At 41.4% G+C, this 18173-nt stretch overlaps 3 protein-coding genes across 5 annotated transcripts; 2 read left to right on the top strand and 1 right to left on the bottom strand.

Moving 5' to 3' along the window:
* Positions 1-325: 325 nt before the first annotated feature.
* Positions 326-4794, top strand: LOC311001189 (uncharacterized protein). Of its 2 annotated transcripts, XM_083992205.1 has the most exons (6): positions 326-392; positions 1637-1817; positions 1956-2312; positions 2414-2512; positions 3197-3293; positions 3460-4794. In XM_083992205.1, the coding sequence occupies exons 2-5, from the start codon at positions 1797-1799 to the stop codon at positions 3275-3277; spliced, it is 558 nt and encodes a 185-aa protein (XP_083848331.1). In that variant the 5' UTR covers positions 326-392; positions 1637-1796; the 3' UTR covers positions 3278-3293; positions 3460-4794. The 2 variants fall into 2 exon arrangements, with proteins under 2 accessions (XP_083848331.1, XP_083848332.1); XM_083992206.1 differs by having other exon boundaries at positions 336-2312.
* A 1444-nt stretch (positions 4795-6238) lies between these two features.
* LOC311000315 (insulin-like growth factor-binding protein 1) lies at positions 6239-8395 on the top strand. The gene is made up of 4 exons (XM_083990996.1): positions 6239-6639; positions 6762-6904; positions 7041-7169; positions 7259-8395. Exons 1-4 carry the CDS (start codon positions 6294-6296, stop codon positions 7382-7384), a joined length of 744 nt encoding a protein of 247 aa, XP_083847122.1. The 5' UTR covers positions 6239-6293; the 3' UTR covers positions 7385-8395.
* A 962-nt stretch (positions 8396-9357) lies between these two features.
* Positions 9358-13540, bottom strand: LOC310999991 (insulin-like growth factor-binding protein 3). Of its 2 annotated transcripts, none has more exons than XM_083990625.1 (4): positions 13124-13540; positions 12179-12429; positions 11249-11368; positions 9358-9494 (listed from the first exon to the last, which is right to left on the bottom strand). In XM_083990625.1, the coding sequence occupies exons 1-4, from the start codon at positions 13512-13514 to the stop codon at positions 9369-9371; spliced, it is 888 nt and encodes a 295-aa protein (XP_083846751.1). In that variant the 5' UTR covers positions 13515-13540; the 3' UTR covers positions 9358-9368. The 2 variants fall into 2 exon arrangements, with proteins under 2 accessions (XP_083846751.1, XP_083846752.1); XM_083990626.1 differs by having other exon boundaries at positions 12179-12426.
* Between the last annotated feature and the right edge of the window lie 4633 nt (positions 13541-18173).

The following is an 18173-nucleotide window of genomic DNA, read 5'->3' as shown; positions in this document are numbered from 1 at the left end:
TAAGACTTTTACTTGATCTGCAAAAGTGTAAATAACATCACATTTCAAGTTTTTTGCCTTACTCAACAAGCTTACAGTGATTGCAACCTGCCTTTTTAGATATATTCACTTTGATATGCAGATCATACTTTTTTTGTAAATAGCCAAAAGCTGTAAACTATGTTGTATCTTGTACAGTGTAAAGTTGGGTTATTGAATATTTTGTAATAAAGACAATATTGATGTATAAAATATCACAAGAGCATGGCTGTGGGTGTGGCTATATAAAATAAACAAGTAGCGTGTGTGGGGTTTTTTGTGGAGGACTGTGGCTTGGAGTGAGCAACAGAGGAATTACCAACCTGAAACACAATATTTACACCTTGTGCCCCTGCACTGCAAATGATCAGCGGGTAAATATAACTTTTTATGGGCAGTTTTCCCTTGTTATTTCCACTCTATAAAATTTCATTCCTCACACCATAGTTTATGGCTCTTAAAATAACAGTTTTCACTCTACACAGCAAAATATGCTGGGTTTATTACATCTATTGATGTACGCCCACAGCTCAGAGCCTGATGTCACAAACACTGAGCAGAGGCCAAAGTTGTTTTCCCAGCTCTCATGTAGACTTAGTGTAACAGTTATGTCAACAAATGCCTGACCCAACCATTTTCAGTAGCATGTAGTAATGTCTCAATTAACCCTCTTTTTTTTCTTTTGAATTAAACTAAACAAATAGTTATGAAGAGTTTGCAGTGCATAGCAACGTGAATGCGCCCCAAAGTAATTAACATAAATTACCAAAAAAAAGAGTTTTTTTTTTTCACCAAATATGGTCAAACATCCTAACTCCAAACTAAAGTTGACATTAAGCAACTGATGGGATTTCAAGGTAAATGATGGATCACAAACAACACTCCCACCGAAGTCATCGGGGCTAAAAGGGGTCATGATGAATGAATTAGGTCGTGGCACTGGGGTAGAATTTAACAACCAAGAAAGCAATTGAAAATTGTGCTAATTTGATTAGTTGCTGATTTGCAGAGAAATGTACCGTATATGACAACTTTTACAGATCATATGAGTTGTTCATTTACAAATTTACGTGGACAATACGTGGACAAGACAAACACAGTTCTGATGAAATGAAGCAAAATGTTTACAATATAAACATACAAATACAGAAAACTGAGCCATTAAAATAAAAATGAATGATTAAAAATATGTTGTACCTATGTTTACACGGGTCTGCTGTGGTGAAAACAATGTTGAGCAGGCCATATGTAGAGGCTACAGTCCTCGCTGCCGTCAGCCCCGGTTCGAATCCTGCATTGGGCGGCCCTTTACTGCATATAAGTCCCCCTCTCTCTGCCTCCCTATTTCCTGCATGTCTCTCTCAATACAGGCATAAAAAGCCCCAAAAATATACTTAGCCTATATGAAAAAAAGAAAACTACAATGGTGCATTGCTTTAAATGTTGCTGTGGCAAGGAATTGTGGGACTCCTTTTGTAAAGGAAGGTCGATTGTTTCCTAGGCTATGCTTGAGGAGATAAGATAGGAAGCACTGAGGCTCCTTTTATAATTTATAGAATCCAACCAGCTCCTATCCTGGCTGCTGCTCACATTCTTTCAGGTCATTTCACTCTGTTAGGAACCTTGACTTTCTGACTGCAGCTTGTGTAAAAGGGGGAGAAGAAAAAATCACCACCTGTCTCGAGTTTGCAATTAAGCCTCCACACCTGGTTGGAATGATTAGCTGATGAAAACCCGCAGCATCTTCTCATATCAAGAAAGCTCACTCATCCAGCTACATGGAGCGTCAGCAGCGATATGTGCGTTTTGATTCATTCTGTTTTTGTTTTTCATAAGTCTCAATTCATAAATCTGAAGGTTAATTAAATGTTTATTGTCATGTAAATTCTGCTTGCATTTCAAAATAACAAATACGTATTTAAATGGTGAAACGGAAGTTGGGGCCCATCGAGGAAGAGTCGGAGCAAGATGAAACTCGAAGAAGCGAAACATGGGAAGGTGAGGAGTCAAGTGAGACTCCAGTGGGTGTGGACACGAAGGAGGTGATGGAAGAAGAGGAGAGTGAAGAAGAGGACGAGCTGAGGGTTCTTAGACCCAGGCGACTGAGTCGTTCCTCCAGCCAGAGAGATTCTGTTCAGATTACAACCAGTGAAGATCACCAGGAAGAGACGCACAGTTCCTCGGTCTCAGATCTGAGCTCATGTGCAGAGGATTTCATTGGTGAAGATATAACACCTGAGCAGACAACGTTAGGAAAGGAGAAACATTTCAATCCCAGAGACTGGAAATTAAAGGTGAGTGTTTTGTTTTTTCTTCACATTTTAGACTACAATATTTGACCAACACCCAACTCAGGTGAAAGGTCTGAGGTGATGATCTAAACAGTTGTTTTAAGATCTCAAAGCTCACATGGGAAAAACACCGTCCAACTAACCCATCAGTGGAGAGGAGGACAAAGAGGAAGAGCTACACTGCCCTACAATGCAAGAAGCGGGTAACTAATTTTTTGTCAAAAATTACATTTGGTCATTTTTGGGACATTAAAGGTCTGTTACATCATGTGGATAAATATCTTGACTCAACGTTATCTTATTTTGGATGTATTTGTGGGTGGTTTTCACAGTAACTCCCCAAAACTGCGGTGAAACGACAAGAAAACACCTATATGAGTTAACTTATTCTGTCTGTGTATAGGCCTAGAACTACTCAAAGCTGTGGGGAAACAACGAGAGAACACTGTAACATGAGTTACCTTTCTTTTTCTTATAGAATGCACAACATGCCCTACTGTACAACAGGCTACTACCATTTTACAAACCAATGGGAGTTACCCCTTTCTTGCGTTGTATGACCAGCTTACAGTATATTTTACCTCGATGAACAAGCAGACAGAGGTAACTCTGAAATAAGGGTAAAATGTTAAGTTTGAGTTAAATATTTTTACACAGCTAGACTACTACTTGCAAAAGCAAGGATTTGAGCAATTTTCAGAATCCTAAGTTTACAGTTGACCAGACAACAAAAATACTTTAAACTCATTTTTCTCAGAACAGCACTCTGAGGAGTTATGCCTTTCTCCCGTTAGTTGAGGGTTCATTCATTAAGAAAATATGATTTTGAACCCTTTAAAAGATTTGTAATTGATAATGCAACTTTTTTTTCTTTCTCATGTGTCCAGGTGGAGCCGCTTCCTCAGTGGGTGGTGGACCTGATGGTCAACATTGAAGAGGCAACAACACACCAACTGGTGGTTGAGTAACAGTCAGGTCTGACAGGTGAGCATGTTGGGGACCTCAAGCACTGTCTTATAGGTTCCATAATAATTCACTGCATGATGAAAACTATTTGTTTCATTTTGTCAACATTAGTTTTTTTGTTGTGTGTGCGCGCGCGCAGGGGACATTTTGCTTCTACAGTGTAAACTTCATTTTGCTTCTACAGTGTAAACTTAATGAGATCCTGACTGTGGCTCCCTGCACTACCTGTTTGGCGTCAACCTTCCTTTTGAGCACTACTGAGGGCCATTAGAGCATCAAGGCCAAAGTCAAGACCCAGGCTCAGAAAGGCCAGGATACGCACTCTAATTTTTTTTGGAGGGTTTGGCAACAAATAAATATGGGTGATTTCTGCTGGTTTTTGACTCGTTATATTGTCTGCATCAATATATTATTTGTTTTTGTGCTCATTCTGCTTAGAATTGTATTATTTCTACAAAGTGTTTTTTTCTCTCTCGCCTGATTATTTATCATTTAAGTCTTGATTTTTGAATGCAACTTTAGAGGATGACACAATGAAATTTAATTGTGCTACACAATAACGTTTTTGAATTCATATATTTCACAATATGCATCAAGGTATTGTTTTATGTTTGATAATTTTGGTATATTTAGGGGAGGACTGTGCAATATGAACAAAAATATGGGTACCCCGAAATCTAAGATACTAGTGTAGTCTCATATCTCATATTATATTGATCCATTGCCCTGCCCTGTGTTAAGGGCTTTTATTGTGTCATTTTACAATTAAACATCAGTTAGTATATTCACTGAGAGCACCAACTTAACAGAAACATAACTCTCTGGTGCAACTGGTGGTTGAGTAACATTCATCAAAGGTCTAACGGGGTGAACGTGGAACATCAAGCACTGACCTATTTAGTAAATACTGAATGTAGAAAGAGTGCATGCAGTGTTTGTCAGTTGCATTTGAAAACAATATGGTAAGTCCTACAGGTTTCATAATAACAGTTCACTGCTTGATGAAAACATTTATTCCATTCCTATCTTGTCTATCTTTATTTGAATATAATTGTGGTGTGTATGTTGTTTGTATCTGTGGCCTACTCTGTGTATTCTATCAGTACAACTGTCCGATTGAACCTGCACCCATTTACCTCTTGCTGACTCTGTGTCTTGATACTCACTGAGAGCGTGCTGGACTGCACTTGCAGAGTGCTGTCCAACACGTTACCAGTTGTGTATTTAACTTTGACAGAGCAATAGGGAAGAGGTTATCTTCATTGGGTGCAGCCTGTCTTTGGAATTTGATATATTGGCAGATGATGTATTTTATTTTATTTCAATAAGATTTTATTTTCACAAACTGAATGGGGGAAGTTGGGTGTAGTGAGTGTTTAAGAGGTGAAAACATTAAATCTATCTTGGGAAAATACTTGTGTAATGTTTTGTCACGATACACATTAAAGCAGAGACTTATAGCCAGATTGGTTTATAATAGTTTTCCATAGAGACCTGTTTCCAGTGAGTGATGTATTCACAACCAAAATTGGTGTAACTGTATTGTGAAAACAATGTTAAATCCTGTCATTACAAATGAAACTTCTCCATTAAAATGTTAGGCAAAGTAAAGCTATTTCAGCGGAATATTCTATTTCTTTCTGTCTTGTTTTGCAGGAAATTGATTTTTTCAAGTATGTATTGTTAATTCATAATGATGCATCATCATGTCTTATTGGCTTATATTGTTATGGTGCATATAGCATAACTAACTTAAACATGGAAAAAGTGTATTTGCTTCTGAAATGTAGTGAAGTAAAAGCATTAAGGTGTCAAGTATAGGTTTCACCACCACTGCTGTATTTCAATCAATACTCAATTAGTCTCAGACTTTGAGTTTCTTTAGCAGTAACTATAAAAACTCAAGGTCTAACTTTCTTTGGTACTGCTAAAATGTTTTGTCTAAGGCCACAACCATGTCAGTTGTAACCTTCCCACCAAATAATTGTACAGTATCCAAACAACCCATATAATCATCTTATTATTTTTCATTGTGCGGTAAATCCTCACCACCAACTGCATCCAGGACCTTAACTGACCCCGCGATATTCATCTTTATCATCTCATCCTCTACATACTTGGGGCTCGTGTCAGCTTGTACTGTAATATTTTATATATCATTTCAATTTCATTGTTGTTCAGCATCTTACATTTTCAATCAGTGGGGTTAGATAACACAACTTTGTTTAATTAAAAATCTTGCAAAGTAATATGCCTGGCATTATATGGAATCTACAGCATGTGTTTTTTGTGTGTATATTACACATACACTGTGCAGAGGTATTTGGCATTTACCACAGATAATTATGAGAAATACTACACCAAGGATACAACTGGTCTTTCTTCAGACAAACATGTTGTGATTCTAGCAGTGCGATCCATAATGTTAGGGTTATGCAATGTTAAAGGCGAATGATCTTGTTTATCAGTCTGCCTGATAAGAGGAACCTTCACCAAAGACACTGCAGGAACAAATAGGGTTTTAGTGTCAAAACAGTGTCAAAACACATTATCAATCAACATCACTTAACAAAATAAGTGTTTTCATAGTCTCGGTAAACACCAGTCATTATCTCGTAGCCTATAACTTCTTGGATTACCAAGAATTGCTCATTGTGGATGTTATGTATTGCTTTATTGATACATCTGTAAAAAGCAGTATTTGTGTTTTCATAAACTCAAAGATCAGTAATTTGGTTGCCCAAAACAGGGTTGTTTTGATGTCGCTTTATGTTCCAAAGTCAATATTGACAACAGACCTCGTGAACTTGGATCTACGCACGTCAAGGAGGGGGTCATCCACCGTTGACAGCAGCTTTGTCATAACTATTTTATATGTGTGGTCACTGTGTCAAACATTAACTTTTCTGGAGGCCAGAGCTCCTCATAAATACTGCCGGTTCGCAGAAATCACTTTAGAAAGAACAAACTACAGTCTCACAGAGCAGAGAGCATACACTATTTATCTGAAGACTGGAGATGCCTGGATTATATGTGAAGCTGACATTTGTGGCTGCAGTGGCTCTGGCGGTCTTAGTCATGGTGAGATCATCCCCAGTGGTGGGGCCGGAGCCGATCCGATGTGCCCCCTGCACACAAGAGAAACTGAACAACTGTCCTGCCATCCCAGCAGGGTGCAGGCAAGTGCTGAGGGAGCCTGGCTGCGGCTGCTGTATGGCCTGCGCTCTGGAGAACGGGGCGTCTTGTGGAATTCACACAGCCCACTGTGGTGAGGGTCTCCGCTGTACACCAAGGCCTGGTGAGACCAGGCCCCTCCATGCTCTGACCAGGGGACAGGGGGTCTGCACTGCTGACTTGGGCCAAGGTAATCCATGTATTTCAAAGTTATAAAATGTTTCACTTTCACCTCAAAGCAACACCGAAAACCTTACACTACAGGGTTATTATCAAACAGCTTGCTTAATGTATCCTCAAATACCTCTACAGAGGAAACTGAAGCAGTCCCTGACCACGGCTCTGTACACTACGTGTTGGGCCTCAACCTTCCCTTTGATCACCCCGACGCTGCTGAGGGCCACGAGAGCATCAAGGCCAAAGTCAATGCTATCCGCAACAAACTGGTGCAACAGGTGAGGATTCAACAAAATATACCTTCCTTCCACAAGAGGGCGCTCTTGGTTTTGTGGGTCCTTGAGAGATAACTGGGAAAATATTATGTTAATGTGTGGGTGTAGTTCTCACTGTTTGTCTTTCTCCCCTCCACAGGGACCCTGTCACACTGAACTGCACAGCGCGCTGGACATGATTGCCAGCTCTCAGCAGAATCTAGGAGAGAAGTTCACAACTTTCTACCTCCCCAACTGCGACAAGCACGGCTTCTACAAGGCCAAACAGGTGGGAACTTTAGGATTTCACTAAATAAAAATTAATTTATTGAAAAAGATTCATCTGAAATGACCTGGTGATCTGTGTTTCTCCTTCAGTGCGAGTCCTCTCTGGTTGGGCCACCTGCTCGCTGCTGGTGTGTCTCTCCATGGAATGGGAAGAAGATCCCTGGATCGAGCGACCTGCTCCAAGACTCAGAGTGTCATCAAGAAGTCACATACTGAGAGATGGACATGCTACCTCTTATGAACGAACACACACACACACACACACACACACACACACACACACACACACACACACACACAAACTTACATACAGTACTACATACCCTGATGCACACACAAACACATACAGATACAAGAAAACATGTTTCTTAACTTAATATCTACATGCAACCACCTGATGAACTGACTTCCTTTTACAAAAACACACTTATTCATTTTATTTACATGATGTATGTATCAAGACTTATTTATTCACTACTTGTATATTCTTCCTAGCATTAACCATTTGTCATTTTTAGATTTTTTATATGTTTGCCTGTTTTTTTCAATTGTAAATAGGGCAACACTGTATACATTTGTGTTTCTGACTAAATAACTCCATTGCTCAAAACCACAGGTCTGCAGCTATGCCAAGCCCATTTCAGAGTCTTCAGGATCAGGTTTTTTTTTTTTTCATTCATTCAAAACTGGAGCTGTGCATGGCACGAAACAACACAGCCGCTCATTCATTCAACATGTTGACATTGTCTGAATGTATCTCCATTGGCGTTTCCTCAATGGGTATTGGGGGAAATACTTAAAGTGCCGCAAGTATGTGCACAGTGGCCAAGCACAAACATATCAGGACTCATCCAAGCCACCGTGAGGTTTAGGATGGGTTCTTTTGCATTTGTCTACCTCTACTAGTCTCTGCAGGTCCACAGGTTTAGCGGAGGGTTGCTGAGGGCTCTTCTCAGCTACACATTTCTCACCTTTGTATTTGTCTAAAGGGTCACTGCGGGGTTTTTTTTTTCTTTTTGACCTATTTTAGCTTCTATTCTAGTATTTATTATGATTCACTCATGTTTATGCTTTTATGTATTGTTGAGGTCATGTGCAGTGGACCACTTTTATTGTGAGTGCTATTTGCCAGGAATGCTGCTATTCCATTATCGGTTTTATTGTGACGATGTATACAGTCACCAAATGCTGTTGCTGTGTATCCAATTAAATATTATATTATTTCATCATGATGACTTTTGTGTTTTAATTCACACTAAAAAAGAAAAATAAGAATACCTGTGTCATTTTATACAGCCTTTATTAAGTAAAAATAGACCTCTGAGGGTTGCATTGTACATGCAAACAACATATTTACTTAAACCAAGGCAAGTGATGAGAAATATCACTGGCCACACAGAGATCAGAGATAACGGTTTGTGGCCTTTACCCCGCCCCCCCAAAAATTCAGCTTATGCAAAGTGACAACAAAACAGTAACAACCACGGTACAGATGACAGAAAAATGTCCCTCTTACTCTCTGTGGCTTGAGATCCAGCGTAAAAACTTTATGCACTGTAGTGTTTTTGAGCTGCACAGTTCCAGTCCAACTGCCCTGAGGAGCAGGAAGCAACTGCAAAAAGTGGAATTTCATAGAATAGGAATTCATAGTAAGGCACTGCATGCTTACTCTGAGAGACATATACAGACGTATGGTTGCCATGACCACACGCAATGTCCTTTTTTTATAACAAATAGTCAAGCATACAAATTATGATTACACATCACAAGCATGTACACGTGTGCAATGCCACTCAATTGTGCGTAAATGAAGAGCACTCTCATCAACCATGTTTGTGGCAAGTACAAGTAAATGTCTCTGTGTCTTAATGTCGGCATACGGCATCTGAGATCAATTCTTTACGTGTATCCTTGTCTCAGAACCCGTCCAGGTGAGGTGAGTGACAAACAGCTTATAAAGGATCCATCCGTCGCAGACTGTATCTGCCAAACGGAGGCTTTTTCCTCCTGGTACTCTTCCTCTGTTCCCCTTGCTCTGCCTCAGAAAGAAGGTCCCACAGGCAACAGATAGAAATAGCAAACATCCACATATCGGTTGAGCCATCTCTTGACCTCTCTCCCAATATCCTCAGTGTCTCCATTTGTTTACAATTCTTCTTGCTCTCACTCCCACCCTCCCTCCCTCCGTCCTGCTCTGCTCCTATTGGCTCTCGGAGTTGTAGTACTGGGCGTCTCCTCGCTCCTTCCCATCAAAACCTGGCAAAGGCTGCCCGTATTTGTCCACACACCAACAGAAGCCACGCTTTCTGCCTTTGGATGGACGGCACTGAAAGTGAAGGAAGGGACAAGGTGAAAGTGAGGGAAGAGAAATAGAAGCAAGTGGGGGGAGGAAAAAGCTGCTAAATGTGTAAATCCAGTTGAATATGCAGCATTATGGGTAACAAGCCACTTTACTCAATGAAGTAGAACAGCAATAGTTAAGAGGTATTAATGGTCAGATTGTGCTGAGTCGACGCAGCCTTGGCTATCCAACACGCTGTGGTATTTTGAGCTGCTTTTATGGTCTACCTCCTGTTGCACACACATATAGAGACCTTTAAGGTAAACAGAAACCTGGTAAAATATTTGCTTAGTCCCGTTTGTGAACAACTGAGAACCAAGATCTATTTTCAGAAGCTGGTGGCCAGTACGAATCATCTGTTGCTGATTATACCCCACAGCTCCAAATTATGGGTACTACAAATGACTTACAGAGTCTGTGGAGCTACCCAAGGGCTGTTATTTTACTGCCAATTTTACTAAAGGTCAACCTCCACTCTAGTAAAACATGCAGCCATTCATTTCAAGGGCTAAAGCAACTGTGCTACTGCTCCACAGAGGAGTCAGAGCTGATCAGGAGGGTGGGGATGGGGGCATCCTTATTTAGTTCGATATGCAGCCAGGGTTTGAGCGAAAGTGTGAGCGGAGCAGGACTCTGTCCTGTAGTAAGAGCACTATTGCATAGGAGGTTTGAAAGGAGACTGGTCATTATGTGTTTAATTTAAAAAAAAACAAATGTCTTATCTTCATTGCATTTTGCGGGGGCATAAAAATGCACCATAATGGATTTCAAATTTCAGCAGCAAAACAAAAGTAAACTAATGTGGTCATCAAAAATGTAAGCCCAATTTACTTAAGAAAAGTGGATCTGCTCCTAGCATGAAGTCTGCCCTGGGTATGTTTTTTTCTCTAAAAAGACATTTACTGTTATTAAGAGCTGTAATAAGAGATGTTTTTGCTTAAAATCATGCAAACGTCCAAATTAAACTGACCAACATGAAATGTCTGCCACTCCTTCAGCGCCTGAGGGCTCAGCACGGTACACTAGGTCCACTCTACATAAACAAAGACAATGAGCCTGGCGTTGTGAGGCTGGTTATGAGATGATTGCAGGTCAAAGAGAACACTTCCATTAAGCAGGAGGGACTACTATGTAATAAGAAAAGCTGCCTCGGTGATGCAGTGGCGCAGGAGCCCTAAGTGCCTCCATATGAATGCGTCAGAACCACTCATTTATTACAACCCGATCGTGGGTGAACCATGTGAGCGTGGGGATGGCTGCAGCTCTATTTCTGTGCCTGCTTCTCAAAAGTCCAGCAATTATGGGGCGAGCGCATCGGGTGCCGGTGGCCACCTTGACGTCTGTCTCCCTGGGAGGGTTCCCGTTAAACGGCCATCGTCCCAGCCGTCAGCCCCACTGGGGTTTGGCCCCTGTGGTTCCTGTCTCCAGAGTCAGTGGCTAGGGTCTACCTCACTGGTGTGGTGGTGCAATGATGAGGCTCTAATAACTACCAATGAATACAGGAGGACAGCAACGAATCTGTAATTGGGCTGCAGGAGAGCTCAAGTTTGAGTCACTACACTTCAGGAATGAATCTTTATTAATGTTGCCTGTAAAAAAAATTGAGTGTGGGTTTCACTTTAGCAGCTTTTAAACCTATTAAACAAGTTGCACATTTAGCCTCCCATGAAATCGATGCATGAGTCTATAATCATCCTGCAGTCAGTATCAAACGATGGTGCTTTGAAGGTGCCATTTACCTGCTTTTTCTTATAGAAGCCCTTCTTGTCACAGTTTGGTATGCGGAAACCTCTGGGGATGAGAATGTCTGTAATCTTGAGGCTGCTGAGAATGCTCTCAATCTCTCTCCGACAGGGACCCTACAGATGAGGGAACACATGAGAGAAGTTACTGCACTTTCCCCGGCACTTGAAATGCTTTCATTCCCACCCCCCCAAACATGAAAGCTCTCCAACAAATCTGAATGCAGCTGACGCCGTTAGCTCGAGGTATTTCCTTAAGCAGCATGATTTTGACACAAATGTGATGGATTTTTGTAAATAAAGACGTTAACAAAGCTGGATCACACACACACTGCTCCGCTGTAATACTTGACTAAACAATGGTGGCTGCAATATGAAAGAGGTGATGGAGGAGAATTGAATTCATCTGACCGACTTGTACTGGTTTAGCAGTTTGCCAAAGCTGCTTAGAACTCTTACACTTTACACAAAGGATGGGGGATAAAGTGAATTCAAAGAGCTCAAAGAGTGAGCCAGAAGGTTTGTCCTCAAGTCCAAGTACTCCAGTCACTAATCAAAGCAGCCAGTCAAAGCCCATTACTAGTGTGTGCTCACTTCTCTGTCCAAAGAGAAGATCAAAATAGCAGCAGGGCTTCCCAACAGGCACTCACATAGGCCAATCCATCATTTGCTGGCTCTCAGTACGCCCGGCACGCGGACGCCTTGTGGCCAAACAACCGCCTGACCCAGGTCAGCCGCAGGGCCATCGTACCCGCTCGCTGCAATGCCATTCTACTGCTCACAACGAGGCCTGCCAACCGTCAGCACCACTACCCAAAACATTTCATCACCCGCAGGGGGAGAAAAACACCAAAACACAGAGGAAGAGGAGAAAAACATTCCTCCAGTGTGCTCTGAAGACAGAAAAATATTGGTTGTGGTACTTACATACTCAGGCTCCTGTTTGGTCTCGAGAGAGAAGTTTTGTTGGTCTGTGATGAGTGGTCCCGGGAGCTCCTCCATTTTAAAGCTCTGGGTTCGCTTCTGCTGCTCCCGTCTCAGGACGTCTGACTTGGCAGAGGGGAAGAAGGGGTGAGGCAGAGGTCTCAGGGGTCCCGTGGGTCTGTGGGTGCTGTACGAGATCTGAAGGCCAGAGCTGGTGGAATTCCTTTCCTCGTCCTGAGTGTCAATACTTTCTGCTAGAGTTTGAATAAAAAAACACGTGTTTATCCATAAAACGGTACACTGTGATATATAATCTTCCTGCTTTTTCATGTGGAGTCAAACATATTTCAGTTTTTGAGCTGGGATCAGTTTTAGGGACATGAGTGGTTCCATTTTTCAGAAGCATTTCCTGAAATTACGTCCATCTTCCAGTTTTGGCAGAAGCTGAATAGAAATATGCAATAACACTATTCTTGCCTTACAATTCTGTTCCTACATGAAACTTCTGAATTCATTCTGTCCTTTTTGTGAGGACACAATCTAAACAGTCACATCATCTTTGGGTAGGATTGTAAAAATCAACATGTTGTCTATAGGTGTCTAATTCAGAGAGGTACAGATCCTCAAAGTTTTCTCATGTGTCCTTTTTGTTTGCACAAAGGTGTCAAAAATACTAGGTGTCAAAAATGTCTTCAACTTGTCTCATCCTGCAGCCCTTCATTCCATAAATGAAATAAAAAATGACATGTGTGATTTCAGTTATTGACAGTAGAGTAGAGAGAGTAAAAAAAAGCTAATAAACCCTGAATGTCTTATCAATTAAATGATTTGAAGCTGATAAATCAATATCCGTACAGTTATTTCACATTGATGTTCACTGGCACTTATCGACAACAAACCTGTACACATGAACCAGGATGAGTTTTGTCCACATGCCTTGAGATTTACCTGGTAGTTCATTGACTGGAGGTGTCGGTCTGACGGTTAGTCTCTTGTTAGTAGCGTTTGCACAGATCCCCCGTCCCTCCAGCAGAGCCTGCAGAGGTTTCGTCTCACCGGGCTGATGCTGACAAGTCAGTCCGGAGCCACATCTGCCGGTGTACACGCCGCACGGCTGACCGAAGCTCAGCGCGCAAGTCATGCAGCAGCCGCAGCCCGGTTCGCGGACTCTCTCGGCGCAGTCCTTGGGCAAAGGTTTGCACAAAAGCCGCGCTCCGACATCACATGGTTCGCATCTGATAACCGGTCCGACCGCACCTGACCTCCGGGTGAACGAGGCCAGGACAAAAGTCATGCAAAGTGCGCGAAAACATGAATCCATTGCTGCGTCCTGGAGCATATGGTGTCAGAGTTGAGGAAGCTGGCGCACTGTCCTGCTGTGGTGACTTTTCTCTGGGCAGCTTCTCTCTCATTCACATAAAGCCACTGGACAAAACATCTCAATATATAGACCCCGGTGACTGTAGTCACACCCCCGAATAGCTTGTGGTCTCCTGATGAATTGCCTCCACTCCGTTATTCCCTTTAAACCATCGGAGCATTACGCTGGGGCAATACGCAGACCGCAGGATAACATTTACGGTATGGCTCTTTAAGATTAATTTTAAATGACATAAATTCACGAGAAATGATTGGACAATATATTTTAACTTCAATTTTTTTTTCTTAGCTGGGGTATTTAGTGGAGGTCTGGATATTCTACATATATTTTAATATGCAGTGCAGACTGTCAGGTTTTTAGACACATTCTGGGAAATAATTATATAACCCAGGAGAAATATCCACTGTAATGTTTTCAAATGTATCAGGTCTCAGACTGAAGAGCCCACACACAGTAGATTCAGGCACCTGTTATACGTGGTTTCATTCATAGGGGGCGCCAACATGCGTGTTTGCCATTTTTCCTTTCCTTTTTTATTTATTTATTTATTGACTCAGTGACACTTCCAGTGAACCTTGGAAGCCTAAATGGACTCATCCATCCATATGTTTATGTCTTTTTTTTAAGTGTACCTGTTTGTCTGTGAGTGTATGTGTGGGTTGCGCACAAGTGTGTTTATGTACACACATCTTCAAGTGTTCACATGCTGTGTGCAAACCTGTGTTTGCCCGCTGATCTGAGAGGCTCCGGAGGGGCCCCTGCACATGACCTTGCATGAACTGTATACATAAACTGTGACTAATATAAACATAAGAAGATTATGTCAAGCTTTTTATAAGCTATAGAAACAGATCAGGTATATGAATACAAAAGCAGTGGTGGAATGTAACTAAGAACATTAACTCATTTTGTGCACTTACGTGTATTATTTACAGCTAAAATTATTGGGCACACTACAGAAAAATATTTTTCTGCACCAAACTGATATCCTATGAAGTATAATGTATTTGTAGATGAATCAGAGGTGCAGTGTTGACTATTACACTATTGATGAGAATGTATAAATGCTGCTTACACATTAATTCATCATGAACAAATATGTGTGTATGTGTGTAATCCAAAATTTTGAATACCATTACTTGACAAATTTGTAAGTTTGATTTTTCTATCAATTAGAAAAAAAAACACACACAAAAAACATGAATTTATACACCTAAGTCTGTAATATCTCTACTGTATAAACTTACATAGCCCTTATTTTTGTTTGCATGCAGGTTATATTATAGTTTATCTCTTTAAGATCTTGGCATCCTGCAGAACTGTGGCCTCAGAAGCTTGCAGAGGTTTATGGCCTCATTTGCAGACTTGATGCTTGATGGAACAATCTTCCATCGACATAATAATATTTTCATAATAAACAGGTTTTATGATGGTGGGATGAAAATATAACTGTCACCTGCTGCTGCTGTCAGTCTACACAGTTGGTGTTATTCATAACAAGGAGAAAACTCACCAGCCAAACATAATTTACAAGGTGACCTGCCCATATGGTATTCAGTGTTTTTGTGCACCTCATGTACCTGTTCCTGACACATACAGTAAAGCCGTGGTCTCTGAACTTGTTGTTAGGATGTGTGACATAGTTGGGCCTGTTCTGGTCATTTGTCAGTGCTACTAAGCAGACCTTAAAATAAGGACACATACCACACGTGTAAGTGAGAAAATTCCTGAGTAATTACATCTGTAGCATTTTTTTTAGGTCCACTATTAATTGGTTACAGATGAGCGAGGGAATACACCAGCACAGAACGTCCAAAATACCTCAAAAGAATAACAGCAGGAGAGGCGAGGTGTACAGTTCCTTTTTGCTTTTGAAATTTCTTGGAAGCCAAAGTCAAATCAGTGGCCAACAAGCCCTGGCGTACTCCCGCCTGTTAACAGACAGGTCTACAGCAGAGCAGCGCTCAGTGGAATGCCAGACATTTGTTTCATATGCTGAAAAAAGCCTGCTGATTTTCCTCCCTCTCCTCCGCTCAAGAGATCTTTGGAAGGGGGTCTCTCAGCCACCTGTGCATATTCAGCATAGCAGAGGAGAGCGACGGGCACAGGGAGTAATGTACTGAAGGAATGTCGTCCCGCAGAGCAGCCACTCAATAAAGAGGGAGTGTGAAGAATGTGCTTTTGCACACACAGGATATTACTGTACATGTGTTTAACATAACCTGCTGTCAGAGGCTGCACCGGCCAACCGCAACTGCTTGTCAAATCCTAATCCACGGCAATTTTCCACTGTTTTAAGATGATTTGTACAAATCAGATACAGTCTCTTGAAGCCCTGACAGTGGCATGCATTGGTTCCAGCAGCATGGTTGGTTGTTCAGCGTATTGCACTGAAGTCCTGTAGCTAAATATAAACTAGCTACTCAATACCTGCCCTTGAATGTCACATATAACATCACTTTACTGATCTCATAGATTATCTGAGCAGTTATTTTCACATTGCTGCTTTAGTATATTCTACCCCTGTTCCACAGGGAACATTAAACACCACAACTGTTAAGGGTAAATTTACCAAAAAGTTCACTTGACTTAATCAATAGGAGAGAACAGGGAGTTGTTGAACAGTTTACATTGCTGGTGTATGATCGGGATGTACTATTTCATTGAAAAAAATGGAACTTGGATGTACATCTGAATGCCATATGTATAATGCTTCTTTTGGCAGCTCCCCCTCTTTTGGCTGAGTGAGTGTGATTCTGTCTGAGTGCAGTGCAGAGATACAGGGGATGGTGTTACTGTAGTGACGGGGAAAAGCGCAAGAATCTGCAGCGAGGGCCAAAGCTCATAGATTGAAAAGCGCATAGTTTAATCAGCTGGAGGTCTGCAGAGCATGTCTGGGTTAACCCAGGAGAATGGTGTGTGTGTGCATGCATATGTGTGTGTGTGTCCACTGTAAGATCCGCACTCTTAAACACCAACCACCTCTCTTACCATTCTTACTTGGAATTTGGGATGGCAGTGGGGGTCCTTGTGTGTCTGTGTGTCAGTACATACTGTATGGAAGTGTGCTGGAGTAAAAGAGGAGGGGTGGGACTGTTTGGGAACGAGACTGCCGCAGATCACATGACTAGTCTGGTACGGACACTGCTATTCTTTTTGCCAACATAGTCTCATGACCTTCTCATATAATTGCCCCAGTCTGAGAGCTTTTGAAGCAGGCTCTCATCAGCCATGAATTGGACGCAAAGGTCTCTATTATGATTAATGTGATCATGTCCTCCCTTTGATTCTGCTCTCACTGGCTCCCATACAGACCTTTGACAATTATCCGATTATTAGATGTGGTTTTAAATGGTGAAAAAAAAGAGCCAAAAAGGGGGCAAAGACCTCCTTTCATCTAATTCCAGGTTTGGTTAATATATATGTATTTTTTTGGAGTGGTCTGTTCATGGAGCTGTCATGGTCCCCATTTCTGGAGGCTTGGCCCCTGAGGCAGTCCAAGGCTGTAATTAAGCCTGAGCGAAGTGGAGGACGGAGAGAGAGGAGCTCTCAGCACTCATCCTGACGGATTGCAGAGTGCACAAAAGTGGGCTAAGAGTGGCGCCGCTCACTTTGGGCCCCGAATCACCCCCCCACACCCACACCCCCACCTCAGACTGTATTCCTTCCTACATCTGTATTTCTCTTATATATTATTTGAACACACCACAATTCTCATTTTCTCACTTTCACTCATTCAGTGTAAATACGCCTTGATATTAAATAATGAATTTAATTTTAAGAAAATCATTGAAATCATTTAAAATCATTTAAAGAAATCATTAAATATCCACAAGTAAACTGTTCCTCATTAAGTACAAACCATGTTTTCATTAGTGCTTCTTTATACCAAGTTTTCTTTCCCCCCTTTGAGTGTTTTCAGTGCTCAGTAACAGTGTAAATGATTTAAATACAAATGAAACAGACAACAATACATGCAACTGACTCACAGTCATGTCTCATTTTCTCACCAACACAGACAGACCATCACTCATTGTAAAAACAAAGACAAAATTGTAGGGGGAGGAGGAAATATCCCTTGCCGATGCAGGCTTTACAATGCTCCATTTATTTTATAAGTGCTGGTGGTCTGTGGTTTCAAGATGTGGTCTGGTGCAGGAATGGAGAGAAAAGACAGAGCGTTATCACAGTCCATGTAAAAAGCTGTAGCTGTCTCTGACAGGTTCACGCAACTGTGTAGTTTCAGCGTTGAAGTCAATTCACTGTCGTACTTTTTTCTTTACATTACTCCTGCCCATTTACCATCTGTTGATTCATCTCCTTTAATCAATTAACGGCTGTCTAATGCTAAGCTAAAGGTGATGAAACAACATGTATGCATGCATGCAGATGTTAATTTCCGGTGTCATAAGAAATTTGTCACTGCTTCCCTAGTGGCAAAACAATGTGTAAAATAGCCACAACAACTGATAAGTCATCATGACAATGTCTTCATCTTCTCTCTCTCCAGTAGTGATTCCCAACCGTGATCACTTGTACTCCAAGTCATTGGAGGTTACGTGAAAAGATTTGGAAAGCTTTTGGAATTACATGACTTGGACAAAATTAAGTAAACAT

This window comes from Trachurus trachurus, assembly GCF_905171665.1.
Source record: "Trachurus trachurus genome assembly, chromosome: 17".
Classification (NCBI taxonomy): domain Eukaryota; kingdom Metazoa; phylum Chordata; class Actinopteri; order Carangiformes; family Carangidae; genus Trachurus; species Trachurus trachurus.
Note: the sequence above shows the minus strand (reverse complement) of the source record. Positions and strands in the feature narration are given on the sequence as shown.

Coding starts and splice junctions, on each gene's coding strand:
- LOC311001189 (XM_083992205.1), top strand. CDS start 1,797: ATGGAGCGTCAGCAGCGATAT. Junction 1,818..1,955: donor TGGAGCGTCAGCAGCGATAT/GTGCGTTTTGAT, acceptor GTGAAACGGAAG/TTGGGGCCCATCGAGGAAGA. Junction 2,313..2,413: donor CCAGAGACTGGAAATTAAAG/GTGAGTGTTTTG, acceptor AGTTGTTTTAAG/ATCTCAAAGCTCACATGGGA.
- LOC311000315 (XM_083990996.1), top strand. CDS start 6,294: ATGCCTGGATTATATGTGAAGCTGACATTTGTGGCTGCAGTGGCTCTG. Junction 6,640..6,761: donor CACTGCTGACTTGGGCCAAG/GTAATCCATGTA, acceptor ATACCTCTACAG/AGGAAACTGAAGCAGTCCCT. Junction 6,905..7,040: donor GCAACAAACTGGTGCAACAG/GTGAGGATTCAA, acceptor TCCCCTCCACAG/GGACCCTGTCACACTGAACT.
- LOC310999991 (XM_083990625.1), bottom strand. CDS start 13,514: ATGCTCCAGGACGCAGCAATGGATTCATGTTTTCGCGCACTTTGCATG. Junction 11,369..12,178: donor CCAAACAGGAGCCTGAGTAT/GTAAGTACCACA, acceptor CCTCATCTGTAG/GGTCCCTGTCGGAGAGAGAT. Junction 9,495..11,248: donor GCTTCTATAAGAAAAAGCAG/GTAAATGGCACC, acceptor CTTCACTTTCAG/TGCCGTCCATCCAAAGGCAG.